General features: G+C 49.4%; 3 protein-coding genes across 15 annotated transcripts in view; 2 read left to right on the top strand and 1 right to left on the bottom strand.

The window, feature by feature from the left end:
- The window catches only part of MTSS1 (MTSS I-BAR domain containing 1), a 166,222-nt gene extending 153,297 nt beyond the window's left edge, over positions 1–12,925 (top strand). For 2 of the 10 annotated variants that reach the window (XM_043601710.1, XM_043601709.1), the window contains 6 exons: positions 1,440–1,650; positions 5,415–5,534; positions 6,405–6,599; positions 7,891–8,064; positions 8,393–8,555; positions 9,987–12,925. In XM_043601710.1, the coding sequence (XP_043457645.1) occupies positions 1,440–1,650; positions 5,415–5,534; positions 6,405–6,599; positions 7,891–8,064; positions 8,393–8,555; positions 9,987–10,687 (1,564 nt within the window). In that variant the 3' untranslated portion in view covers positions 10,688–12,925. The remainder of the gene's footprint in view (positions 1–1,439; positions 1,651–5,414; positions 5,535–6,404; positions 6,600–7,890; positions 8,065–8,392; positions 8,556–9,986) is intronic. The other 8 variants (XM_043601713.1, XM_043601712.1, XM_043601714.1 and 5 more) reach the window with 5 other exon arrangements.
- A 762-nt stretch (positions 12,926–13,687) lies between these two features.
- On the bottom strand, positions 13,688–21,236 carry NDUFB9 (NADH:ubiquinone oxidoreductase subunit B9). 2 transcript variants are annotated; one of them, XM_043601737.1, is made up of 4 exons: positions 21,087–21,233; positions 17,570–17,762; positions 16,899–17,012; positions 13,688–13,917 (listed from the first exon to the last, which is right to left on the bottom strand). In XM_043601737.1, exons 1-4 carry the CDS (start codon positions 21,185–21,187, stop codon positions 13,786–13,788), a joined length of 540 nt encoding a protein of 179 aa, XP_043457672.1. In that variant the 5' UTR covers positions 21,188–21,233; the 3' UTR covers positions 13,688–13,785. The 2 variants fall into 2 exon arrangements, with proteins under 2 accessions (XP_043457672.1, XP_043457673.1); XM_043601738.1 differs by lacking the exon at positions 13,688–13,917 and adding an exon at positions 15,010–15,057 and having other exon boundaries at positions 21,087–21,236.
- Positions 21,237–21,265: 29 nt separating this feature from the next.
- The window catches only part of TATDN1 (TatD DNase domain containing 1), a 56,516-nt gene continuing 51,612 nt past the window's right edge, over positions 21,266–26,169 (top strand). For all 3 annotated transcript variants that reach the window (XM_043601729.1, XM_043601733.1, XM_043601728.1), the window contains exon 1: positions 21,266–21,341. In XM_043601729.1, coding sequence (XP_043457664.1) covers positions 21,320–21,341 — 22 coding nt within the window. In that variant the 5' untranslated portion in view covers positions 21,266–21,319. The remainder of the gene's footprint in view (positions 21,342–26,169) is intronic.

The following is a 26,169-nucleotide window of genomic DNA, read 5'->3' as shown; positions in this document are numbered from 1 at the left end:
GTTGGGTTTTCATTTTGCTAACAAAGAGAACTATCTCACTAATACAAAACAAAGCTGCACGAGTTCTCTCTTCTTTCTTCTAGTTTTAGCTTCAGTCAAAAATCATGCGGCACTGACAGCATCGGCCTTCAGCTTGCTGGAGTGCAGCTGCCGTGGGCTTTACTGCCAGTCCCCAAATGCCCTCTTCTGGCTGATTGGTGGGGTGGGGGGGGGGTCGGGGGAAGCAAAAATTATGGTAATTATCCCCAGCGGCAGTGATTTCCTCTGGCACACTCCCCTCTGTCTGTCGGAACGTTCGTTGTCAAGTAATTCTAGCGTAGAGCAGTCACGGTCCTGACTACCTCATTAGCTGTCAGGGTCTATGAAATCTGACAAGACTCTCTTGCCGGGAGCAGAAACCACACCCTTGGTAATCCCAGGCTGGGTTGTTTATTCTGGCCCTTCCAGTGCTTCCCGTTGTGGGTTCTGCTTGTTTGGACCGCGGGGCTGTGTTCGGTTTTCTGGTTTTTGCACTCTGAGTTACCAGAGCGCATACTTGTTAGAACTGGAGACACAGCGCAGACAGAACACCCCGAGGGTGTGTGACGCTTCTCAACGTCCTGTTTACTGTTCACCTCGGAAACAAACAGCTCAGCCTCGGCTGCCTGTAGTTGTTGAAAGCCGCCTGCCTCTTGCCACGTGTGCTGCTAACACCAGGCCCGCAGATACTCTCACAGAGAAATTTCTGTGATCAGGGAAAAGCCATTCATTCAAGCATCGACTCTGGTAAGAAGAGGTAAAACACGCGGACATGAACACACAGAGTTGATTTGCCTGTGTTCTTTATGACGGTCTTGAACCAGGCTCGTCGAGGATGAAGTCTCCTTGAGGGGCCCGTGGCACCTGCACTCCCAAAGTGATGGTTGTCCGGGTGGACCTTGGTTTCCTGGACCCAGATGGTGCATCTAAGGGAGAGCCTTGAATATACTAACCAGATGATACTGAAGCCTTAGTGGGTTTCGCTCCGTGGTCATGAGATTCTGCAAGCAGATGAGCAGATAAGATCAGCCCCGTCTCTTTTCCTGCCACAGATGTTAGGTCTCTAGCTTTGGTGGTAGATGACCCAGCTGAATTAATTGGGTAGCACTTGACTCTTCAGAATCCTGGGCCTCCGTGCCAGGGACACCTCATCGTACCATCAGAGAAGTGAGTCTTGGCGGACCTGCTTTTTGACAACTCCCGCTTTTCTCCCCGCTTGCTCACTTGATAAAAACCTTTTGTTTACTAGCTTAATGACTTGGTGTTTTGGAAACACGTTTTACCGTTTGCCCAGCTCTCCGTGGTACCCAGCTGATTATATTATGTTCTCCCCCCTCCCCTGTTCCGTTGTCTTCTGTTTCCCCCCTTCCCCTATCCCTGCCCCTTAACCTTGCACGCCCGCGTTCCCTCCGCCCCCACAGCAGCCTGAACAGCGTCAACAGCAGTGACTCGCGCTCCAGCGGCTCTCACACTCACTCCCCCAGCTCACACTACCGCTACCGCAGCTCCAACCTGGCCCAGCAGGCGCCCGTCCGCCTGTCCAGCGTGTCCTCCCACGACTCAGGATTCATTTCGCAGGACGCCTTCCAGTCCAAGTCACCGTCCCCCATGCCGCCAGAGGCCCCCAACCAGGTAAGGGTGCCCTTGGCTCCAGCAGTGGCTGTGGTGCCTGGACCACCGTCACTGGCCGGATGCGAAGAAAGATGTTGGTTCAGGCAGACCCCTGTCCTCTCGACGCAAGAAACCTCTGGATTAATTTCTCATCTTTAGATGTGTCCTTTCCCCAAAGGGTGAGAACCATAAGTTGGGTTTGAAGCCTGTCTCCATGGTGGTGATGGTCAAGTCGCCACATTGGTTTGGGGAGTCCTCTCAGGTAAGTAGACGGACTCAAGGAAGTTTGGCCATCCTCCGGCATCCCTGGAAGTGCCCGGCTTCGCATGCTGCTTAATTAACGGACATGCGTGCGATGGTGGCACCTTTTCCGCCGGCACGTCTGCTTCTCTCTGAATGGTGGAGATTCTGTCCTTGAACGGTGCCTTGGAAACCTTCCTTGGCCCTCTCCAGTTCCTTTTAGCAATTGGTGTGAGGATGAGAATGAATCCTTAGAGCCCTTGCAGATAATTCTGTTGGCATTCTGCTCCCGGGAGAGGGGACGGCGGGGAATCTTCCAGCCCCAGTTGGGTCAAGTGGCGCCAGACCCAGCCCAGCCCGTGGTTCCAGCTGGAGCAGGAGGCAGGGGCTGGACAGGGTATTGTGACGCCCTTCCCGTGCTACCCTCTCCGTCCTCTTTCTCTGAGTGCCAGGGGTCTGGCTTCCTACTTAGTAATAAGCAGCACAACAGCAGACGCCATCCAGGGTGCCCCACAGTGCCATCTGCTGGGAGCATGTGGCTCAGTGCCCGCTGTGTGTTCGGAGGCTGACCCAGCTTTGGCCCAAGATCCTTTGGACTTAGAAGGTCGCGTGCTTTTCTTGTATCCAGGTATCCAGTTGGCTTCACAGTCACTGACTACAGTGTCCCCGGCACCACCCTAGGACATGCTACGTCTGCTATCTGTGCAGCATTGTTATCCCTGTTTTGTTGTGGACACAGAGGCTCAGAGATGTGACTTACCCAAGCTGCACAATTATCTGACCTGCAGGTTGGGGACCTGGGACAAGGGTTTCTGGCAAGCAGTCCAGAGTCCTTTCTGTTCTGTCTCAGCCATGAGGTGTCCCTCATGTTTGGGGGAACACTTCATGTAGAGAAAGCAGCTGAAGTATTTTGGGAATTTAAGCCAGAAGGTTCCTTGCCTGATGTGTCTGACGTCGGTGAACCCAGAGGTTCTCAGCTCAGTGGTCCCTCTGGCATTTTTCAGCTGTCCCAGGAGACTGTGGCCTCTCTCTGTCTTTGTGGCAGAGAGACTTCATTTCAAACAGAGACATTCTGGGCCAAGAGCCACGACTTTGAGTTTTAATGTGCTTGTCCTAGCTGGGGTGCTTTGGCTTGGTCCGAAAGGCGTCACCTGCCTGTCCCCCGCCATGTGGCAGAGCTAAACCATACCTGTGTGTCTTGAAAGCAGAGCATGAACGGTTGAAAGGAAAACAGGAATTTGCAATTTCTTCCAAGGCTATTCTGATGTGCAGCCTAATTCTGTGTGTGTTTTTAATCAACTGACAAATTAACATAGTATTGTGTGCTGACACTCCTTTCTAAAAAAAGAGAGGCCACGTGCTGCAGCCTCCCTGACAAAGACTGTGTGTGGATCAGGCTGAAGTGAGCGTTTCTGCCTCCAGTAATGTCGAGGGAAGCAGAAGTTGGCATGTGGGATTTACTTAAATCTGAAAGCTGGTGCCCAAGTTGCTTGGCTAGCAACTCTAGGGTACTCTAGGGTAGTTTTAATAGGCTCAGGGATGCTGCAAAATTTAAAACAGAATTCTATTTTTACAAAAAAAAAAAAAAAAGGCATTACAGCTGCTTATAATTGTAAGGTGGAGGGGAAGTTAAGGAAATTGTACAAATCACATAGGCCAGAGGATCCAGTCTCCTAAAATGTTACCTTTATTTAGGATGAGGAAGGGCACACACATCTCTAAGGGGAAGGAGCCCTTCATTTCTATACTCGGTCACATGGGTCTCAACCAATGCCAAGTGATGAAATATGTTAAGAATTCTCCCATTTTCCTCCACTGTGCCCTTTTCAAATTTAACCTCAATCCACTTGTGCCCAGGAGTGGGACTATGTCTGTTGTGAGGGTCTCGTCCTAGAGCTGTTCATTCCATGGAGGCAAGAGGTTCTTTAGGAAAAATGAACAGAAGCCAAAAGAAATAGGAACCTGCAGTCCTGGAATGGTTTATTGGTTCTTTTTTTCAAGTTGAACATACTTGAATTAGAGGGACCAAAATGAACAGCCCTAGTAAATTATAGTGATAACTGGCCTCTCTGTACACTTGATTAAGTGCTACATACATAGATGGACACATAGAAAATTTCATTTTCTCTTCCTCTGTTAGGTATTAGTGATCCCTATGCCAAAAATGAAAGAAATTGGAGTTTTAGATTAAGGTTGTGGCTCCTCAACTGAGAAGTGACAGAATCGTAACTTAAATACAAACCCTCAAACTTTGGCTCCGGAACCACCAACCAGACTCTGAGCTTGAGGAGCCATCAGGGCGTCCAGTGGGTAGCGTGTCCTTGCTTTGGTTCTGTGGGGCCCCATGCATTGGAGTGTCTTCTCGGAGCCTTGCTGCTTGCAGGATGGAGAGCTATAGCTCTGTCCCTTTGCTGGAACCTTTCTTTCTTTGGCTGTGAAGGAGGTGGACATGAACATGACAGAAACGTGAATCTGGCCTCCTTGGCAGTGAATTCAGGAACACTTTGAGGAAGTAAGAGTAGACCCCGGTAGGGTTGGGCTTATTTAAACAAAAGGATGAGCCGGAGATTGGAGTTAGCAGCGAACAGAACTTAAATATCTGGGTGTGCCCGAAGCACTGTCTTGGTGCTTATAGTGGAAGTTTACATTGAAAGAGATGGTCTTCATCACTCATCCATTCAGTAGTTTTGAGCACCTGTCACGTGCCAGTACAGGACTAGAAAGTTGAGACATAATGGTGAGCCCACGGGCATGGTCCCTGCCCAAGCCGAATGCCAGGAGACTGAGCTGGGGGCACGTACCCCGGCTGACACCAGGCAACTGGCAAGACTGGAGGTGAAATAAAGATCGGCACAAGGACATGTTGTCCCAAGTCAGACCTCCTTTCTGTAATGCCCCAGATCTCTCCAGATGCTCCGTCCCTCCCTAGATGGCCTCTGGAAACATTGCACTGATCTCAAGGCCTCACTGGCCAAACCTCAAAATCATTTCCCAGGCAGAGAAACCTAAAAACCTGCCCTGTGAAGATGCAGCTTCATGGCTGGAAACCACCCTGCATGGGTGCAGAGGCTGCATGTGACACAGGGAGAGGCTGGGGACTGGAGAGGTATGGAGCAGAAGCCCAAGCTGGGTGGTGGTGGTGGAGGGGGTCAGTCCTCAGGCACTAAGTATGCCTGTGCACCTGAGAGATAGCAAAGGCAGGCCTCCCCTGGGACCTCGACGTGTGGCATGAGAAGAAATGCCCAAAGGAACACGGGGAGTCTCACCGACCAGTGCCAGGCACACACTAGACACACACACATCAGGGTCCTGGGGGGCTGACCATCTGGCAGGTGTCTCATGCTGCTTTTCGAGGGCTTGAAAACCTCTGTGTGGGTGCAGCTTTGGCAAAGGGAAAAAAATAACCCTAACCCTCTGCTTCTCTCATCCTTCCCTCTTCTGTGTATATGTCTGTCTCTCTCTCTCTGTGCGTGCACTTCCCCACCCCATCTTCTTGTTTTGATTTCCTGTTACTTTTGGTGGCATGTGGTCCCTCCCTGCTGCAGAACTCGTCCAGCTCGGCCTCCTCTGAAGCCTCCGAAACCTGCCAGTCCGTGAGCGAGTGCAGCTCGCCCACCTCAGTCAGCTCAGGCTCCACCATGGGCGCCTGGGCGTCCACAGAGAAGGTGACCGGCTGGGCCCCGGCCACCGTGGCCAACCCCTCCTCCCCTGCCCCCCACCTACCGTCACTGTCACCACCAGGACCTTGAAACTCAAAATCTACAAAATGCCTCCCAGGAGCAGTCCCTTTTGGGGACAGAGAGAGGGACAAGGCTGAGGGCTTTTTCTTGAAAGGGTGCCCGGCTCCTGGGCCATGACCTTGCAGTGTCCTGAGGGAGAGGAAGGGGTATGGGGAGCTCGGAGGTGGAAGGCTCCTTCTCAGAAGTGTCGTGCGCTCATCTGTCCCCCCTCCCCCTCCCAAGTACCCCACCCACCGTGGCCTCCTTGTTGTGGTACCATCGGAGGAGGACCTCTCGCTGCATCAGAGGCCGTGTGCTTTTCTTCCTTTTAGTTCGCCAACCCCTCCTCCCCCGTCACCCCGATTTGGATTCTGCTCCTGAACAGTGTGACGATTTCAGAAACCCGGAATGAACAGTTTTCAGTTGTTGCTTGAGAATGTTTTAAATTTGCATAATGAGATGAACAAATCAGTATCACCGTGAAATTAAGCTCCATTGGTTATAAATCATCCAAAACCATTGAGAACGCCAAAACATTAAGGACACCGATCAATTTCCACACTACTCTAAAGTGTAGATAAATTATTTGCTTGACTGAACACCGCTTGCCGTCCAGTGTGGGTTCTTTGCCCCGTGGCCCTTCCTCTGGCACCACGGATCATCCAGGAGCAGCGGGGCCCGCCGCTTGTTTTATTTATAAATACTCAGGTCTCCCTCCTCCCTTGAATGTCAATGCCATCTTGTACCTCCACACTCATCCTGTTATATTAATTTTATTTTCCTCCCCCCCCCTTTTTTTGTTTGTTTTGTTTCCAGTTGTCTAACGGGTTTTCTCACTGTAGTTTGCCAAGTGAGTCCCATGTGGGGCCCGTGGGGGCAAGCCTTTCCCCTCATTGCCTGCCTGCCTCCCGCCTGCTCCCTCGGGTCACCTCTGTCCACCTTCCAGACTACGCTCATTATTACACCATTGGGCCCGGCATGTTCCCGTCATCTCAGATCCCTAGCTGGAAGGTTTGTGTCTCTCCTCCCCCCTCTCTTTCCCTCCTCCCCCCTCATGGCTCTGTGCTCCCCCCTCTTCTGTCCCACGGTCCTCATCCTGACCCCCTCCCCCCCCTTGCCCCTTCCTTCCACACTCTGCCTTCCTCCCCATATAACACCTCTCCCTAAGAAAATTCCCACTGGGAAGAACCAAAAAGCAGCAGGCAGATCTGAGATAGAAATGTCCACGTGGAGCGGAGCTGGGAGAGGCTCCCTTTCGGAAACATTCATTCGGCCCGGTTACAGGTGGTTAGACGGTGATGCCACACATGGCCTTGCAGGGCCGGCAGGCAGTTCTACACTGTTGGGGCCACCGCAGGGTGTCACTGTTACCAGGGGCTGGGAGGGACTGCCCTTCTCCGCCAGGTGCCTCAGACTTGTCCCTGGAGTCCCTTATTGGGCCATGGTAACGGAACCATAATCCAAACTATGTTTTTGGCTTATCATCATGTTTTATCTTCAATGTGAATGCAGACTTTAGTTTTAGTCTCATTTGTTTTATATTAAAACATGTTTGCTTTAATATAAAAGCAAAGTTTTAAAATTATTTCCTAGCGAGTCCAATTGATGCCAGGAGGATATCCTACAAGGAGGTGCCCCGAATTTGAATCGCAGGTTAGCCTAGGCTGTGGCATCTAGAGCAGGTCTTGGCTTAACCCCTCACAGGTAGTGTGGACCCCTCAGGCTCCTCAGGGTCTTCCTGCTGACCCCAGAGGCCTGCCTTTCCTGTGTGAGGGCCTCAGAGGGCACATCCTGAGGGCCCTTGCTGGGGGGCGCAGTATCCAGGAAGTGGAGGTTCAGCCTCCAAGCGAGGCTGAATTCCTTTAGTGCCTCCTGGTGGCCACTTCACTCAAGTGAAGACATTTGGGCTGCTGGGGGAGAGAGGGTTCCTTCAGACATCAGAAGTGGGGGGCGCTGTCCCTGGGGATTGGGTCTCCACTGGCTGGTGCCTTCGGACACCTTAGACAGTTGGTCAGCCGTTAGGTGGCTGAGTCTCCCACAGGTACCCACCTGCCTGGTTGTTGAGGGCTTTTCATCTTTGGGCAGATATGAGGAAAGGGGAGGCACCCGGGGGGCCCCCAAAGGATTTTCCACTGCCTTCTTTTCGAGCCGGCTGAGGACATAGAAGGGCCTGCTGGCCTGTCCTAGCCTGAGCTTCCCCTGCCGGGGCCAGCTGCCGTCTGCGGGCAGCTGTCCGGAGGGTTCTGCGGCCCTCCACATGGAGGCCGAGGCCCTGGTGCTTGACCACTCTTGTTCTACTTAGGACTGGGCCAAGCCAGGACCTTATGATCAGCCCCTGGTGAACACCCTACAGCGCCGCAAGGAGAAGCGGGAGCCGGACCCCAATGGAGCAGGACCCACTGCTGCGGGTGGTGCGCCTACAGCTGCCGAGGAAGCTCAGAGACCACGGAGCATGACCGTGTCAGCTGCCACCAGGGTGACGCTTTTATTCTCTGCCCCCTAGACCTGGCCAGCAGCAGGGGGCCGAGTCAGCCTTGCAGCTGGAAGGACCTGAGCCCTGTTCCCCCCGCCCCAACCCCGAACTTCCTGCACCCCCGGGGAAAAGCCTTGTATTGACATCAGACTGGTAGAACTTTCTAGAGCCCGGGTAGGACCCATAGATGGGTGATGTTCACGGGAGCAGAATAGGAGCACTACGGAGGCTCCCACTTGCAGGAGTATGCGGAAAGGCTCTGGGGACACCGGACAGGGCATTCACGGCCCCTGTGGCTTGTCTGTGTCTCTCTCGTTCCTACCGCGTGCAGCCCGGTGAGGAGATGGAGGCTTGCGAGGAACTGGCGCTGGCCCTGTCGCGGGGCCTCCAGCTGGACACGCAGAGGAGCAGCCGGGACTCGCTCCAGTGCTCCAGCGGCTACAGCACGCAGACGACCACCCCATGCTGCTCTGAGGACACCATCCCCTCCCAAGGTACGAGGCGGTCCGGGGTTTCCAGGTGGGCCTCCTGAGCATTGGCAGGTGAGGAGAAGGGGTGCCCTCCCTGCCGGGACGAGGCAGAAGAATGAGCACAGCGTCAGCCCTGGCCAGCAGCCCCGCTTCAGAGCCACTGTCATCCTCTGGGCATGCTCACGAGAGCTGACCTGTAGTGAGCGGGGAGCTGCCACGTCCGGTGACCGGACTTTTGCGGCTTCTCCCGTGTCTCACCATCCGGGTGCAGGATAGCTCCCAGGGGGAACTCAGATGCCGCGAATGACAATCGGGTCATTTGTGTCGCAGCACTTTGTGCTAAGCGCTCTCTTTTCCCATTTAAGCTTCTGGTAGTACGGATTCTCGCCCTCGTTTTATGCGTCGGACAGCGAGGCTCAGTACCTCGCCCAAACAATTAATGAGCAGCCCTGGAGCTTGAACCTCAGCTCTGAAGGCCCGAGTTCTTCACCTATTCCAGCCAACTCTTCTGCTAACCCCGCCTCCCTCACCACAGCACACGCAGGCCAGCAAGATGGTGGCCGGGGCTAGGGCGCATCTGGGGGAGTTGAGCACACGTGTTTGCGGTCCACTGGCCAGAACTTCTAGGACTAAGTGGGTCTCAGTGAAAGGCCGTTTTGCTGTCCAGGGGACATCGGGCAATGTCCGGAGACATTTTTGGTTGCCACCCATGGAGGGGGTGCTGCTGACATCTAGTAGATGGTCAGGGATGCCCGCTGAACATCGTGTAATGCACAGCACGGCCCCCTGTCTCTGCAACAAACCTCTCGCCTGGCCCCAGATGCCAGTGGTGCTGCTGTTCAGAAACCCGCTCAAAGGCGTTCACTCTGTGTGCTTCTGCCTGCCGTGTGACCCCAGTGTTGAGAGCACATACGCACACCTCGCGGACGGAGCCTGTCTTTGTACCTGTTTTCAGGGGCTCGTTGCCAGTAGCTCCGTTCTTTTTCCAGCCTTCGCCCGGCGAGTCCCTTATGAGAGAGTAAGGCCTGCGATCGTCTGTCTAAGGGTTGTTTCTCTTGTCAAATTCCGGGCTGGAGGGTCTGTGGAGTTTCTTTCCTCTTCCCGCTCACCTCCTTTATTCCTCCCAGAGCAGCTGGGTGGGTAGCCCTGATGTGGCCCGGCCTTCGGGCATGCTTCACCGCTCAACAGGATCACGTGTGTGCCTGTGACATCCAGCCCCGTTCTAGGGCCCAGGATTACATCAGGAGCAGGATGAAGATCCCTGCCTGGTGGCGGGGTTGGGGGGCAGTTCTCAGATGTTGGGGGCCTCTAAGGACGGTGTGGAGATTGGGGGAGGTGCTTGGGATGAGGCTGTGGGTAAAGCACCTGGCCTCTCGTGCCTTTTGTCCTCTAGCACAAAAGAATCAAAAAGCAAAGCTGCTGCCTTGGAGATTCCTAATCAAACCTTGTCATCAGTTTCAGATTATGATTATTTCTCTGTAAGCGGTGACCAGGAGGCAGACCAGCAGGAGTTTGACAAATCATCCACCATTCCGAGAAACAGTGACATCAGCCAGTCTTACCGACGGATGTTCCAAGCCAAGCGCCCGGCCTCAACTGCTGGCCTCCCCACCACCCTCGGACCTGCTATGGTCACCCCAGGGGTTGCAACCATCCGACGGACCCCCTCCACCAAGCCTTCTGTCCGCCGGGGGACCATCGGAGCCGGTCCCATCCCCATCAAGACACCCGTGATCCCTGTCAAGACCCCAACCGTCCCAGACCTCCCCGGGGTGCTGCCGGCACCTCCGGATGGGCCAGAGGAGAGGGGTGAGCACAGCCCCGAGTCGCCCTCTGTGGGTGAGGGCCCCCAGGGTGTCACCAGCATGCCCTCCTCAATGTGGAGTGGCCAAGCCTCCGTCAACCCTCCTCTTCCAGGCCCGAAGCCCAGTATCCCCGAGGAGCACAGACAGGCGATTCCAGAAAGCGAGGCCGAAGACCAGGAAAGGGATCCCTCAAGTGCCACTGCTTCCCCAGGCCAGATTCCAGAGAGTGACGCTGCAGACCTGAGCCCGAGAGATACTCCGCAAGGGGAAGACATGCTGAACGCCATCCGAAGGGGCGTGAAACTGAAGAAGACCACCACAAACGACCGCTCAGCCCCTCGCTTCTCGTAGGCTCGCTTAGGCTCCCAAGAAATGCTGCCAGTGGGGAAGGAACTGTTTAATTCATAAAACCTAATTTGTCTCGATCCATTCCAATCTGTAATCAAACAAAAGATTTTGTAGGCAACTCAGAATACAGCTCTTTTGAAAGTACTCGACACCTTTAGCTAAGAATTAAAAGCAACATACGTAACTGACATAACTTTGATCTTTTAATTTGTAAATATTGACAGTTTTCTTTCTGCACATTTTAATCTTAGTTTCCCTTTTGATTTTTCTGAAGGTGCCAAATTCCATTTAACTTTTTTACAAGTCTTTGTAAAATTTTAAATGCATAATGGGGCGGGGGGTGGGCGGGGCAGGGGAACCACGAAGTAGTTAATTTCAGAAAAAAAGGATAACTATACTTAGCTTTTTCTTTTCTCTCTTTTCTTTTTCCTGCAAGCTTTTGTAGATGCATTGTTAGTAGTCTGGCTTAGAAGCAAATTCAAGTTATTTTAATGTACAAACAAAATGGATAAGGGGTAAAATCTTCACTTAAACGTAGTATGTTCTGGCTGAGAAAAGCAGGAGTAACAATTGATGAGCAATATTCAGAGAGAAGTGAATCTGGAAATGGTAGACTCTGTTGGGATTGGGGGGAGGGCCGTGGGAGGGGCACACTGTCAACATAGCCGATCCTGTTAACATTTAAGAGTAGCCTTGTAGGTTGAATTTCTAGTATCTTCATGGTAAATGCATCCAACAAGCCATACTGGATTGCAGTGTCTGTTTCTGTAGGGTGTTTAAGGACTTCCTTTCTCCCACGATTCCTCTTGACTGCACAGCACCCACCTCCAATCCCGTGCATGCTGCTGCCGCCGGTTAGACCTAGAACCCCCCCACTTCAGTTACTCGTCTCTTGTACCCACTTTCATGGGATCCAAATGCGTCCAAAAAGGGTAAGGCAGTTTTAAAAATGTGAAGAACATTTTAAAATGATGAGAGCAGGGAATTCTTAGATATAGCAAATAAATGCCTTTTACTTAACTGTGCCCAGCAGGCTGGGCGCGTTGAAAAGCCCAAATATTTTGAAAAAACTCGAGCGGATTTAACAAGGGTAACCAGCTTGGAATCTAGCAACTTGCCAATGTGTTTACCAATCTGGGGGCTTGTTTTTCTTATCTTCTTTTCAACAAATGGCAGTGAATTGGCATCATACCAAACATTGAAGAGAGGAGGATTTATTTATTGTCACTGGGAATCTGGCCACTATACTGTCCCTTTTTTTGTATTCTAGGTAATGTTTTTGGAATGGATTTATGTCTTTTCTTACTTTAAGTGAAAGTTCGATTTGTTCTAATGCCCGTTCCCTAAAGCCAACAGAGATTTGTAGGTTTAAAAGGGATCTTGTTTGGAGAAGACAGCCGGGTTTGAAAAAAACCAAGCAGGCCCCTTAAGCAATTGGGTCCGTTCCTCCGAACGAACAGGAGCTTGGTGGGTCCCCCAGACCCTGCAGGTTTCTGTTGGCTCTAATCTTCAATTACATAATCTTATGCTTTAATACATAAGTGCATTGGATGTGAGAGTAACGTACCTGTATAGTCACTGTTCTGTATATTAACATTTAACACTGCTGTGATTGCTCAAGGGCATTTTATGTTACGGCTTTAAAGCAAAGGCATGATTATTAGAAACTATTTAAGCTTTTTTTTCTTTGAAAAACAAGCTCCTTCTACAGAATATAAGCAACAGTAGTGCCTGTGGTTTAGCCCACCAATCTTGATGACTAAAAGTAGCTGATGCATTGTGCATATGATGCTTGAGATGGTTTTTGCAAAAGCAGAAATCACTGCAAGGTAATTACAATAGATAAAAGTGGTATTTTAAACCTTCGAAATAAACGGATGTGACTGTACCTTGGTACAGCTTTTCACGTGTTTAGTTTTTAAACGTTAGTATAATCTGAATAAATTTAATATAAAATGTTGCCAAATTCAATGTAGAAAGAATGTGACAAAACACCTTGGGTAGTTCTGTTTGTGTTTTTGCATATTGTAAAAGCAGTGTCACAGCTAAAAATAAAGAAATCGTTTCTCAAGGTAAATTATTGTGGTTTAGTTGCTAGTTTGTACTGAGAGTTGACCTCTCCCTGTGCAGTTTTTTGTTCTAAACTTGTATAAATAACAATTGTGTAACGTGTCTCCCTTCTACCTTGTAACAATTGCTTCAGCCTACATTATAAATAAAGAACCACTAGAAAACAAAAAACGGTATTTCAAGACTTATTAAAAGTCAGTCGCAAGTCTTAGCTGTTAGAAGACACCCGGAGACTCCGGTTGGGCTTACTCAGAACACCCACAGAACGTTCTTTTTGTCACGGCCGTGAACCCCCGAGAACACAAGTTGCCTCAATCGATGAACTATGTGAACACAGTTCTAATGAGCTATCACAAACTAAAAGCAGGTGGGTTGGCTGATGATGCTAAAAATGGCTCTAGCTTTTAGAGAAGCTTCTTCCAACATATAAAGAGTGCTGCTGTCCCCTTCCCTGTGACGATCCAGGCCACAGGAGAGGAAGCAAGGCTGGAACACTGCCTCCAAAATAGGTGTCACAGTTTCAGACTGGACCCTTTCACTGCAACCCCCAAACCTCCAATCCTGCGTGAACCCCACAAACTCCATCATACTTATTTGAGTGTGTGCTGCTTCGAGGTTTTCTTTCAACCACCTAAAATCTCATTCGTGGCACCTTTAGAAAACCAAAAATGGTATCTCAAGCCCTCAATCCTCACACCCCTTCCCTAGACTTCGTATTCCAGCCCCTGAGCCTTCAACTGGAGTCTGTGACTCATCTTCAGAGTAACTCCTGTATCTGGCTCTGTGCAGCTGTCCCTGATGATACGCGCTATCGACAGGACTCCCTGGGCAGAGGACACTTGACCACACTCCGCATACTTCTGGCACAGGTGGCAGGAGACGACAGCGGCACAGCCGCTTGGTGTCACGTTAACGCGCAGAGGAACACATCAGTCACACCACATGGAGTTACTTTTATTACGGCACGTGTGTGCCCGTTCTGTAACTTATTTCACTCGCAAGCCTGACAGGCGAGGCGTCTTCCTCTCTCTCTACATGGGCCGCTCCCGGGGCCTGGTCACAATATGCCACCACAGCGGGGGCAAATCGCCTTCCTTTCGGGCCGGGGGCAAAGCTTCAGTGTTGGGACCGCCGAGTGGGGTTTCCTCCTGCAGCTGCTTGACCTAGAAGGGGGAAGGGAGGAACAATTAGAGTCAAACTGACTGGAAAATGTGAAGTATCTGCTTTGAACCTGTGTCACATTTACATGCTTTCTGGCTCTCACTACTGCAAAGGGTTTTTTCTATATACCTGCCTTATTTTTATACCCACAGTTTAACTCAGAGAAACAATTCTCCTTAAAGGTTTTCCTGTTCTTAAAACAGCAGAGCCAAGAAACCCTCTGCCCCTGTCCCTTACTCATTAAGCAAAATTGCGACAATTACCCCTTGTTATGGTCCCCCACCTGTACTCCCTAAAAAGACATTTTTGTGTCTCAGCTAAGAGCTCTCCAAAAGCACCATTAGGAAACCTTAATTCTTCTATGTTAGAGATGTTCATTTTAAAGCCCCCCAAGTAGCAACCAGAACAAGATATAAAGTGAAATCACACGTGAAAACGTGCTCCATTCTGCCTGATGTTGTCCAGTCACCCCCCGGTTCCAGAGACCTCCAAGACTATCCCTGTCCTGACAGAGGACATGTAAGAGACCCACTCGCCAGAGCCATGATTTTCTGGAATTTCCTTCAGAAAAAGTTCTGGATTGTGGGTGACCGGCGTCTCCAGCATATGTGCTGTTTAATCATGTCAGGCGGACGAGGTAAAGGGAGAACGTTTCTATGGAGGGGTCACCGGTGACTGACTGCAGAATGAACCTACTGCTCTCCATGAGTAAATACACCGCTGCCCCCTTTCCCAAAGAGGAGACATCCCTTAGCAAACACTGGCCTCCCTGGTCACAGTGACTTTCTTTCCACTCCGCCTTGGCCAAGGACTTCCTGCCGTCAACATCCTGGACCTTATCACAAGCACCCATATGACTTTCGAATCGTGAATCAGATATCCCACTATACAAACACAGTGCCCCTCTCCGGCTCGTGCTTAAATGTCCCTTTGAAGATGCTCTTGAAACTCAAGAGATGGCCGGTTCACAGACCTCCTGACCCAGCTTGCCCTTCTCTCTCCACCAGCCTCCTGTCTCCGTGCCTCCTCTACCCACTCAGATCCCACCAGAACAATCACTTGAACAGCCTCTGGTCTTGGACACTCTCGACTGGACAAACGGTAACCGCTCACTTCCAGTCTGCACCAGACCGCCTGGATTGCTAGAAAGAAAAAAATGCTGGCACAACTGGTGCCAACCCACGAGCCATTCCCAGCTTCAACCGGGCCTTCACCACCACCTGGCGATCTTCCTATTCCCAGCGTGCTCCTCTGCCGCGGCTACCACATCCTTCCCACATTCTCCAAACAGGCTGCGCCCACTTCATGGCTTCTCCTCCTCGCAAAAAAGAGAAGCCGTCCCGTACAACTCTCCTTTTCCCATCACCAAAACTTCTGGCCCGAATGTACTTCCACGCATCTTTCGTCCAATTCTCGTGGAGGCAGAGCCCGTTCTCCTTTCAAAGGCCTCCACGTATGCCTGGGATCCCATCCCTCTTCTCGAAAGCTTTCCTCCTTGACCTTTTCACCTCGCTTCAATCTCGTCCGTTTCTCTCCCTCCCCATCTCTTCATCAGTACACATGCATCCATATTTATCTTAAAAGAAAATAATGCCTCGGTCTCCAGTTCCAGCGAAACTCCTCAAGAATCCCTCCCCCCCAACCCCACAGCTGTCTTCTCTTTCTTTTCCACTTGCTCCCACCAGTGCCATTAAACCCTCCAAAAAAGGCTCTCGCCAAGGCCCTTCCCGTGGCCGCAATCTGTGGTCATTATTTCCAGGCGTCACTCTATTCCACTTTTTAGCAACTTTCGGCAAAGGTGACCAACGCTGACCGGCCATTCCTGAAACACTTTGTCCTGGACTTGCTGTCACCCTTCTCCCCTGCAGGGGGCTCTGCCATCTCCTTTCCTGACCTCCACAGGTGGGAGCGCCTGTGACTTTGCTTGTCTCTCTCCACTCTCTTAAGAATCACGTTTCTGTGGCTTTTATTTTTTAATGTTTATCCATTTATTTTTAAGGGAGAGCACAAGCTGGGGAGGGGCAGAGAGAGAGGGAGACACAGAATTCGGAGCAGGCTCCAGGCCCTGAGCTGTCAGCACAGAGCCCGATGTGGGGTTCAAACTCAGACCGTGAGATCATGACCTGAGCTGAAGTCGGCCACCCAAACGACTGAGCCATCCAGGTGCCACTCTGTAGCTTTTAAAACAACGGATATGTCACAAATTTCTATTTCAAACTCAAATCTTTCCTTTGAGTTCGCAATTCGTACACCCAAAATCACCTACTGACATCTGCACTTGGGTCTCACAGTATTCTCAAATTTAACAAACTGAAAACCAAGCGCTTGCTTGTCCTTCTGACACCTGTTTTTCCTCATCTTCTCCAGCTCAATAAATCATCACCAAACTCCGGGTGTTAAAGCTTGAAACCTGGAACTCATTCTCGATTCCTCCCTGTCCCTCACGCACCCCCTCATGGCTGCATCCAGTCAGCCTTCATGTCCCTCCAAATGACATCCTGAATCGGCCCCTTCCCTATCCGCTGCATCCGTCCTGGTGCAACCCCCAACCGGCCTCTCCATCTCTCCTCCCACCCTCTCCAGCACACCCTTCCCACTATGGCAACGCTCAGCTTTTAAAAACGTTAACTCAGACCTCCGCAGTGAAAAGTGTCTGAGGCACGGATGGAGAGGAAAGTTAGGGACACGCGGGGATGGCAAGCAGGTCAGGCAAAGGACTGAGGAAGAGGAGGGGAGAAGCAAAATAGCAGAAAACCCAGAGACCAGCGACACATCGCCACCTGTTTGCGTGAAGCCTGTAAGTGCTACATTTAACACATCTAGGAACATCTAGATATACTAGGAAGTATATCTGGGAGGCAAGGGGCCACGGTGACTGTCATCACCGGAACCTGGGCCTCTGCGCACGGGGAACAAAACCCGAGCGCGCTCCCGTGCCGCCCATGCGGGCCGAGCCCTGCGGCGAAAGGCGGGGAGGACTCACCTCCCGCTCCCAGCTCTCCCTCCGCAGCTTCTTCCACTGCTCTCTCTTGGCAAAGTAGTCTGGATACATCGCCTTCTCGGATGGATGCCAGTCGTCTAAGCACCACTCAGGAACCTGTCCGGAGACGAAATCACCGCGTTGGCCCAAGGGAGGCACTGACGTGCCAACCAAAGGGCCTGCCCAGGAGGCAGAAGGCAAAACTGACGGGATATTTTGAAGCACCGCACACACCAGACCGTTTCTGGCACAATGCAGCGAGCAGCAGAGGGCAGCTCAGAGTCAAGGAGCCCAGGGCCGAGAAACCTCAAGGCCAGTCCAAAGAGAGCCGGCACCACTGCTCCCAGATCTGCACTCTTCCTGCTACGTGGAATTGTTACCTGTAATTGCTCAGAAATAGTGAGCACAACCCAAATCGGTTACCTTTAAGATGCAAAAGTGGGTGATATACACCAAGTAATTTAGCCCCTTCCTTTGTCAAAAAGATACCGCAAGACTCTGGAGCTGAATGTCGAAAGAAAAGCCTAAATGTCACCTGGGAGAGAGGAAACAGACACCGCAGAAAAGTATTCACAATCGTCAGAAGTTGGCCTCCCTGGGGCAGGTGGTTTTGGGGCCAAGGGTTCAGGATGGGAGGAACAGAGTCTGCGGCTGCCCCCGCGATGCTCGCCCACCTTGTAGCACTCATATCTCTCGTAGGAGGTCCCTCCTGGAGACTCGGGGAAGACGTACGGCTGAGGGTGCTGATTGTGCCAGAATTCTTCCTCTGCCTCCCTCAGCAGTTGGGTGGCCTTCACCATATCCTTTTCATTCTTATGTTCTTCAAACCGAGCTCTCAGCAAACAAGCAAAGTAGCGGTATTTGTCCCTTAAATCAAAATGGTTTTGGAGATTAGAAATGTTATCTACTCAACTGAGCAGGATTACTGCCTGACAAGAGGCTGTACTTCCATTAAGCCCTTCTGGTTATGTAGCATGACTACCTGGACCTTCCCCAGGCCCTGCCAATGGAACAGCCACATCATTAGGACTGCTTGCTCCGCAGTTCCCCTGCCCCCCGACAGTGGGGGGAAAAAAAACAAAAAACTGTATTAGGGGCATCCGGGTGGCTCAGCTGGTTAAGCTTCTGACTACAGCTCAGGTCATGATCTCCTGAACTCTAAGTTTGAACCTCGAATTGGGCTCTGTGCTGACAGCTCAGAGCCTGGAGCTGCTTCGGATTCTGTGTCTCCCTCTCTCTCTGCCCCTCCCCTGCTCACACTCTGTCTCTCTCAAAAATAAACATTAAAAAAAATTTAAAAACACCGTATTAAATACAACCTAACCACTTTCCCCACTTTCTCCTCCAAAAAAAAAAAAAAAAGAATGCAGATTCAAACAACAAAAAAAGATAATTTGCAAAAGAGAAAAACTATAGCCTCTGTAGGATCATTCAACACGCAGTAAGTGACAACTTACTGAATTTCCGCCTACTTTGTGCGAGGTACTGTGCTAAATTCTGGAGATACAAAGATGAGTAGGAAGGGAGGTGTTACACAATTCTATTGCCTGAATCAGAGACATAGGAGTTTGAATCCTGACTCCGACATTAACTGCAGGATTGTAGGCAAATTAAGGTCAGGTTCTAGAAGAAACGGTAGGCAGAGATCATTTAAAGCCTTTCAATAATCCAAGCCACAGATGAGAAGAGCGTGAAGCAGGCAACTGTGATGGTAGGAGACAGGAAAGAGACATTTATGCTACAGAATTATGAGAGTGTCTGCTGAAATCAAATTGCTTGGGACTAAATCTTAGCTTACTCGCCATGTAACCTGGGGGTAATGTCTTTAGGCCATGGGTTCCTCCTCTACAAGTGTTAGTAACGGTACCTAGATCTTAAAAGTTATCCTAAAGATCTGACAAACCAAATCATACAAACACACTTCAGACAGTGCCTGGTACCTCCTCTGCTCAATAATGTCAGCTACTAACATTATTACACTGTGGAGAGAATTTACAAAAACTCAGTATCCAATTATACACAGCACACAAGTACATGTGTCACTGGCAGAGTTGGTAAGTAGAGAGTATTTGAGAACAATTCTAAAACTTAACGCTGAGTGGCTGAATAATGCCATTACTAACAATACCATTAGCTGAGACAGGGAATTTGGGGAAAGGATCAGAATGAGGCAGCAGAGAGTCTGGTTTTAAGGCATTAAGACAAGTTGAGTTTCAAAGAACAAAACAGTTGGAAAACAGCTATAGAGACAAGCGAGTGTAGGTGGTAACTCAAGTCCTAGATGATTAGATGAGACTACCTGAAGTATATACACCAATTACCAAGGACCTGGGATGCAACCATGGAGAACAAAGAGCACTGAGGACAAAAGGAGAAAGAAAAGTCCTAAGAGAGGAGGTAAGTCTTAAAAAACGCTGAGTCAATGTTATCATAGGAGATGCTTTCATTCTTTCCTCCATGACTATGGACTTTAATATTCCCAGATGCAGGGGAGTCTAGGGGCTCACTTGGTTATGCATCCAACTCTTGATTTTGGCTCAGGTCATGATTTTGCGGCTGGTTACGTTCAAACACCGCATCAGGCTCTGTGCTAACAGTGGGGAGCCTTCTTGGGATTCTCTCTCTCTCTCTCTCTCTCTCTCAAAAATAAATGAATTAAAAAAAAAAAATCCCAGCGGCGCCTGGGTGGCGCAGTCGGTTAAGCGTCCGACTTCAGCCAGGTCACGATCTCGCGGTCCGGGAGTTCGAGCCCCGCATCAGCCTCTGGGCTGATGGCTCGGAGCCTGGAGCCTGTTTCCGATTCTGTGTCTCCCTCTCTCTCTGCCCCTCCCCCGTTCAAGCTCTGTCTCTCTCTGTCCCAAAAATAAATAAACGTTGAAAAAAAAAAATTAAAAAAAAAAAATACCAGATGCGATTCAGTGTTACCTGAATCCTTCATCTTTGTAAGACTGGGAATTCTCTGTTATCTGTTTACATGTCCATCTTCCCCATTAACCCATGAGCTGCTACAGCGGAGAAAGAGGACTTACTAATTTTTATTTATTCAGTAGCCAGCAAAGAACCTGAAATGCAAATTTTGTCAGATGAATTAATGAGGAAAATCAGGGAAGAGACTAACAATTCCACAACATTGAGCCTGGCCATCTTTCTGTCTAGCAAAGAGAAGGTCAATGGCTTTCCAATAATCACAAATGGGCGATCTGGGCTTCAAGGATACCCTCCCCAACTTTTCCAGACCTACTTGGTTTCCCATCATTTAGAGCTTTTTCCCAGAAGCTCTTCTCCTGGGACTAGGCTTTAGGATTCCGATGAGGCCTGGCATCTACACATCTTGGGTTGCCACCCCACCATGCACTGCATCCAGGTCATGAAAATCTGTTATGTCTGAAGACTATGTCCTAAGACTACTCTCGGATGGAGAGAGAGAGAAGAAAGAAGAGAATTACATGGCTGGTAAAGAATCATGTGAATGTGAAAATACTGGAAAGGGCTGGATGAAGCTGAAGAGGAAAGCTGACTCGACGGGTGAGAGGGCGCCTGGGTGGCCCAGTCGGTTAAGCGTCCGACTTCAGCCAGGTCACGATCTCGCGGTCCGTGAGTCCGAGCCCCGCGTCGGGCTCTGGGCTGATGGCTCAGAGCCTGGAGCCTGTTTCCGATTCTGTGTCTCCCTCTCTCTTTGCCCCTCCCCCGTTCATGGTCTGTCTCTCTCTGTCCCAAAAATAAATAAAAACGTTGACTCGACGGGTGAGAGACTGATGATGCTTTAGGGTTAGGCACCTGAGTTTTAATCCTGGCCCAGCCACCAGCTGGAGGGACTTGGCAAATTACTCTCCCTGCCTATTTCCTTACCTGCAAAATAAGGCTAAATAATCCCTGACTCCTAGAGTTGTTCTGAGAACTAAAAACCAACGCACATATTACTGTTGCTTATATTAAGAACAAGAAGGTCACGAAGAAAGCTCTTATTTAGTAAGCGCTGGACTTCCATCGGTATTCCTGAACAGAAAACTGAGGCCTAAGCCAGATAAACAACTCTTCAAGGTCTCGCAGCTAGGGGCGACAAGCTTGGATTCGAACTCGGGCCTACGGCCGGCTTCCCACTTTGTCCTCCTTGTCCTTGAGCCGCTCGGTCCCCCGAGGCCTGAGGATCCCCGGGGTCCCCTCCCCGCACCCTAGGTCCCCCTCTCCCACCTGTGGACACAATACGACTCCAGGTGGCGCAGCGCCCGCTTATAAAGCCGCAACACCTTCTGCTGGTGGGTCAGGTAGGCACCCGGCGCGCAGAACGCCATGACCGCCCGCTTCCTCCAGCGGCCGCGGGGACTCCCGGGAAGCGGGAGGCCGGGCCAGGGGGCGGGGCGGCCGGAAGGGCGGGACGACGGACGCCACTTCCGCTTCCGCCAGGGAGGAGCCGGGCCGCAGACATGAGTCGCTTCAAGTTTGTGGGTGAGTGCCTGGGGGATTCTTGGGCTTTTCTGACTATACGCGTCGCTCGCCGCGGCCAGGCACCCAGGACTTGAGCGCTCCCGCTTTTTGAAGGTTGAAAGGGCACTCAGTGGAAGAGGGCGCAGGGAGGCTTCTGACTGCCGTTAATGTTCTGGTGCTCGGCCTGGGTGCTGGTTTCACGGTGCGCTCATTTGTGAAAATTAACAAACTGTGCAGTTACGATTTATGCTCTTTTCAACGTATGTGTTCTATTCAGTTATAAGAGGAAGCGAAACTACAAAAAGAGAGGCCGTTCACTGTATTCCCCTCCCTCCCATGCGCACCTCCCGCCCCTTCCCCCTCCATGACGGAGAGGATGACAGCTTCAAGGGACCCGTTCACTAATTCATGCGTTCATATCCCAGTTACTGAGCGCCTTTGGTGGGACAGGCACCGGTCTAGGAACTCAAGGCACAAAGACCCTTATCTGCTGGGATCACCATCAGGTGGAGAAAACTAGAGGACACAAATAGTGGGGAGAAGAACAAGTTCTGTTACTTGACGAGTACAATAATCCGTTCACCATCGGTAGAACAAGAGGGAGAATGCGACAGGAACCAAAGGGGGAAGAGTATTTACTACCAGGCACCTAGGAAAACCTGAGACATTGTGAAAGCTAGGGTTGGAAGGGTAACTTGGGACTCAAATGTCTGGCTGACTTTACTTTTACTGTGTATAGAGTGGAGCTTCGCTGAAGGCTTTTAACCTTCATGGGTTAAGTAAATCATGGGGTGCCAGTTATGCACCAGGAACCTTGGTCTGTGCGTTATTACAGCAGTGAGTGAAGCCGGGCATGATTCTTGTCATCGTGGAATTTCCAGCTACTTGAAGGTGGGAAAATGGCAATGATCACATCTCTCTTTTAATAAGGCAATCCTGATAGCTACTGTAGGTTTGGTGGGGGAGGGAGAGAGCTAGGGAAACGTTTCCAAGCTTGAACTAGGGCAGTGGAAAAGGGAGAGAGAAATACAAGAGGTGTCCGTATGCAGCATTTCGCAGCAGCGTGTTGATGGCGGTAAGAGAGCGTGAACAGTCAGAGATGACTCAGGGCTGGGATAAGTACCTAGATATGAGTGGAAGCATGATTAGTCTGGCAATGGGTAGGAGATGTATCGCGATCCATGTGATTTAGGTTTAAGTTTAAGAGTCTTAATAGGACATCCAGCTGAAGACGTTCACTGGGCAATTGGAAATGTAGTGTGAGAGGTCAGGATTATAAATTTAGACCTGAGAGTAATTTATTTTTACTACATTTGTCAGTTCTACTTTTCAAAAAAAATGTTTATTTGTTTTGAGAGTGTACCGGTGCAGCAGAGAGGGAGGGAGAATCCCAAGCAGGCTCGGCACTGTCAGTGCAGATCCCGACACGGAGCTATAACCCACAAACCGGGAGATCATGACCTGAGCCGAAACCAAGAGTCGATTGCTTCACCGACTGAGCCACCCAGGTGCCCCAGTCAGTTATTTTGAGCAGTATTTTTTACCAAGGACTTTGTGCTAACTTTGTGGAACTATGAAAGAACCTAGTGGCACAGTTAATTTTCAGACTGAACAGATATGTACAGTCAAGACTTATATACCGTCAAAGCAACTGCAGGGGAGAATGTGTCAAGTGCCACAAAAGAAATTTAAAAATGGTGTAGGAGAGCCTGGGGTGGGGCTGGGGGGAACAGCCCTCAATGGTCGCAGACATTTTCCAGGTGTGGTGTCTGTCCTCCTCCCCGCTCCAATCTGTGATATAATTGATGAGGGCGGTGGGCCAAGAGCCATGAAGCAGTACACAAGGAAAAGACTTATTTGTGATATCAAACGAAATCCTTGCCTCCAGTCATGTCTCCTTCAACCCATTGTACATAGAGTCTCCAGTGTGGTCTGTATAAAAATCAACTACATTTTTCTCCTGCTTCAAATCCTTCAGTTACTGTCCTCTGGAGAGTCGACGTACCTTGACATAGAATACAAAACCTTTTTGTGTTCTGGTCCTGTCCACTTTTCCAGCCTTATCCCTCTTATTTTTGAAACATTTGGACATGCTGTTTCTTGCCTCTGACGAGGTTTTAGAGTGGCAGTTTGGAACCGTAAAGTCACTTCTCCCTCTAATATCCTACTGACTACCATCTTGCCTGGTTGATTTTTGCTTGCTTTTTCAGACTTTGTAACTACACCTTTTAAAACATTATTTTATAATATTTATGTGTCTGCCTTTCCCACTAGACCACACTTTAAGACAGATAATCAGTAATATTTCTTTGTTTCCCAGGGGCTTAGTACAGTGACCATTCGATGGAAGTAGGGATGGGTAAAACAATATATGTTAGTTTTAGTACTGTGGTGATAAAATCGATGAAGGAATTTTAACCAGATAAGCTAGGAAAGACTTCTTGAAGAAGGTGGTTGTAACTAGAATCCATTCTTTTCCTGTAGGATCTTCATTTCGACTTTTCTGAGATAGCTAGTGTTAAAATTTTTAAGTACAGTAAAACCTTGGTTTGGGAGCTTAATTTATTCCAGAAACATGCTTGTAATCCACAGCACTTGTATATCAAAGCAAATTTCTCCATAAGAAATAATGGAAACTCACAAGATTAGTTCCACTTAGAAGAAGATTTGTAATATAGTACAAAATAAAAAAGGAAATACAAAATATAAAGAAAAATAAATTAACCTCCACTTACCTTTGGAAACCATCGTGGCTGGTGTGAGGGAGACGAGAGAGGAGGGTTATTGTGTAGGACGACTTTCACGATCACTAATGGATGCTGACTACAGTACGGCATTAATAAACTCTTGTCATCTACTGTGTTTAATGCAACTAGCGATAAGGCAGCAGAGGGAAGGGTCTATATGTGCGGGCAGCCTGACCTAGAAGGAAGCAGAGCATTCCTAAGCTTACTCTTGTATGGAAAACCAAAGGACTGTCCATAGATGCTTTGAAGTGACAAAAAATACACTAGTGCCAATTGTGAGCACCTCCCAGTGTTCTGAAAAATCACTGATTTCTGCCAAACACCGTGGCCTGAGACTGAGCATCTGAGCATGAGAGGTCACCCACAATCCCGCAGCGAGAGAGAGAAGAATCATTGGTTCAGTTGTGATCATATGATGTTCAGTGTCATGTACTACCTGTATTGCAAGACATTGCTCGTTTATCAAGTTAAAATTTATTAGAAATGTCTGCTTCTCTTGCAGAACAAGTTACTCACAATCCAAGGTTTTGGTGTATATCCTTCCCTAGTTGTTTAATACATTTATACATGGAAGTATTTTCCAGCAGTGACAGGAGTGGTGTGTAACTCTTGATGCATTTACATTTCTTTGGATGTTTTGTGTATATGTTTGAAATAATGTAGTGCTCTCTTTAAATTAAGGTATTTTGTTCTCTAAATCTTCCAAAGTAAAATTGATACTCCAGGAAATCTCAAAATGTTACAAACTCTGGAACACCCCCAGTTTGAGAAGCACAGCTTTAGATGATTCCTGTTCTAGCTCTTCCTCCTGCCCCTCCATGAGCCAATGAGAGCAGCTGGCAGTAGTTAGTGACCTAACTACCTCTTGGGGCCATCCAGCTGGGGACTTTTAGGCACCTAAGATTTATCTGTAGTTGTTTTCTTTCAACAGGATTCTCATCCTGCCCTGTGTTCCTAGAAGCAGGCTGGTTGGGAGTTCTGGCCACCTTTTTTGTATAAATTCTGTTTCCCTAGGGATTGGATCCTAGTTCCTATTCTTCGTCTTTGATTGCCTTGAGCAACCTAGTCATTCATTCATTCTAAAATATTTACCGAGTCTCTGGGCCATCCAGTGTGCTGAATGCTAGGAATCAGTGGGGGTCAGAAACCGGGTCGCAGTGTAGTGGTGGAGGCAGCCTCATAAGTGCACTAATGGCTTTACCACAGTTACAGAGAAGGGGACACTGAAGAAAGGAAACATGGTTCTCTGGGTGTTTGGTGAGGAACAAAACTTATTCTGGTGGGTTAGAAAAGATTTCCTTGAGGACGTGACCCTTGGGCTGAGCTCTGAAAGACTGAGTTAGTAGGCAAAATAGGCAGAGAGAAGGTTTGAAACAGCACAGCCGATGCAAATATCCTGTGGCAAGAGGATACGTGGTACTTTTTGAGGAACTGAAAAATGACCAGTGGTCTGGAGCAGAGAGAAATGGGGAAGGGGCCAAGTGGATAGGAGGATGGTAGAGAATGAGCTAAAGAGATCAGCAGAGCCAAGATCATACCATGTTAGGACTTCAGTTTTTACCCTAAGAGTGAGGAGTCTGATGGAGAGTATCATGATCTGATTTATGAATGAAAGAAAATTTGGGTCCGGTGGAGAACAGCGTGGAAAGGGGTCAGTCAGAGTGGCATTCGGACTGGAATCGGTTGACTAGAGTGTTATGGTAGTTGGAAAAGAGTATACAGGTTTGGTTGGGAGATAAAATCTACCTACTTGGTATGTATACCTTGAGAGAAAAGGCGATGTCCTCGATTGCTTTAGTCCATTTGGGCTGTTCTAACAGAATATTGAAGATTGGATAGCTTATAAACAAATATTTCTCACGGTTCCGGAGTCTGGGAAATCCAAGATCAAAAGTGCTCACGTCCAAAACAGTATCTAATCCAGAGCCATGCATTTGGATGTCCTTCAGTTTTGTATCCAGCACAGAGGTTGGGCAACTTTTTCCTTAAAGGGCCACATAGTATATATTTTTTATTTTGTGGACCATATGATCTCTATTGGAAATACTCTGATCTCGTCACTCAAAAGCAGCCATAGACACTATGTAAACAAATGGGTGTGG

The sequence above is a fragment of the Prionailurus bengalensis genome, chromosome F2 (genome assembly GCF_016509475.1).
Source record: "Prionailurus bengalensis isolate Pbe53 chromosome F2, Fcat_Pben_1.1_paternal_pri, whole genome shotgun sequence".
In the NCBI taxonomy this organism is placed as follows: domain Eukaryota; kingdom Metazoa; phylum Chordata; class Mammalia; order Carnivora; family Felidae; genus Prionailurus; species Prionailurus bengalensis.
This window is presented reverse-complemented; position numbering and strand designations above follow the sequence as displayed.

Bases quoted from the DNA above. Each gene is read 5' to 3' on its own strand.
- NDUFB9 (XM_043601737.1), bottom strand. From the start codon at position 21,187: ATGGCGTTCTGCGCGCCGGGTGCCTACCTGACCCACCAGCAGAAGGTG. The intron at 17,013-17,569 runs GTGGGCGAGCAT...GTCTCCGGACAG, and splicing joins AGAGATATGAGTGCTACAAG to GTTCCTGAGTGGTGCTTAGA. The intron at 13,918-16,898 runs GTGAGTCCTCCC...TCCCCCTTCTAG, and splicing joins GGGAGAGCTGGGAGCGGGAG to GTCAAGCAGCTGCAGGAGGA.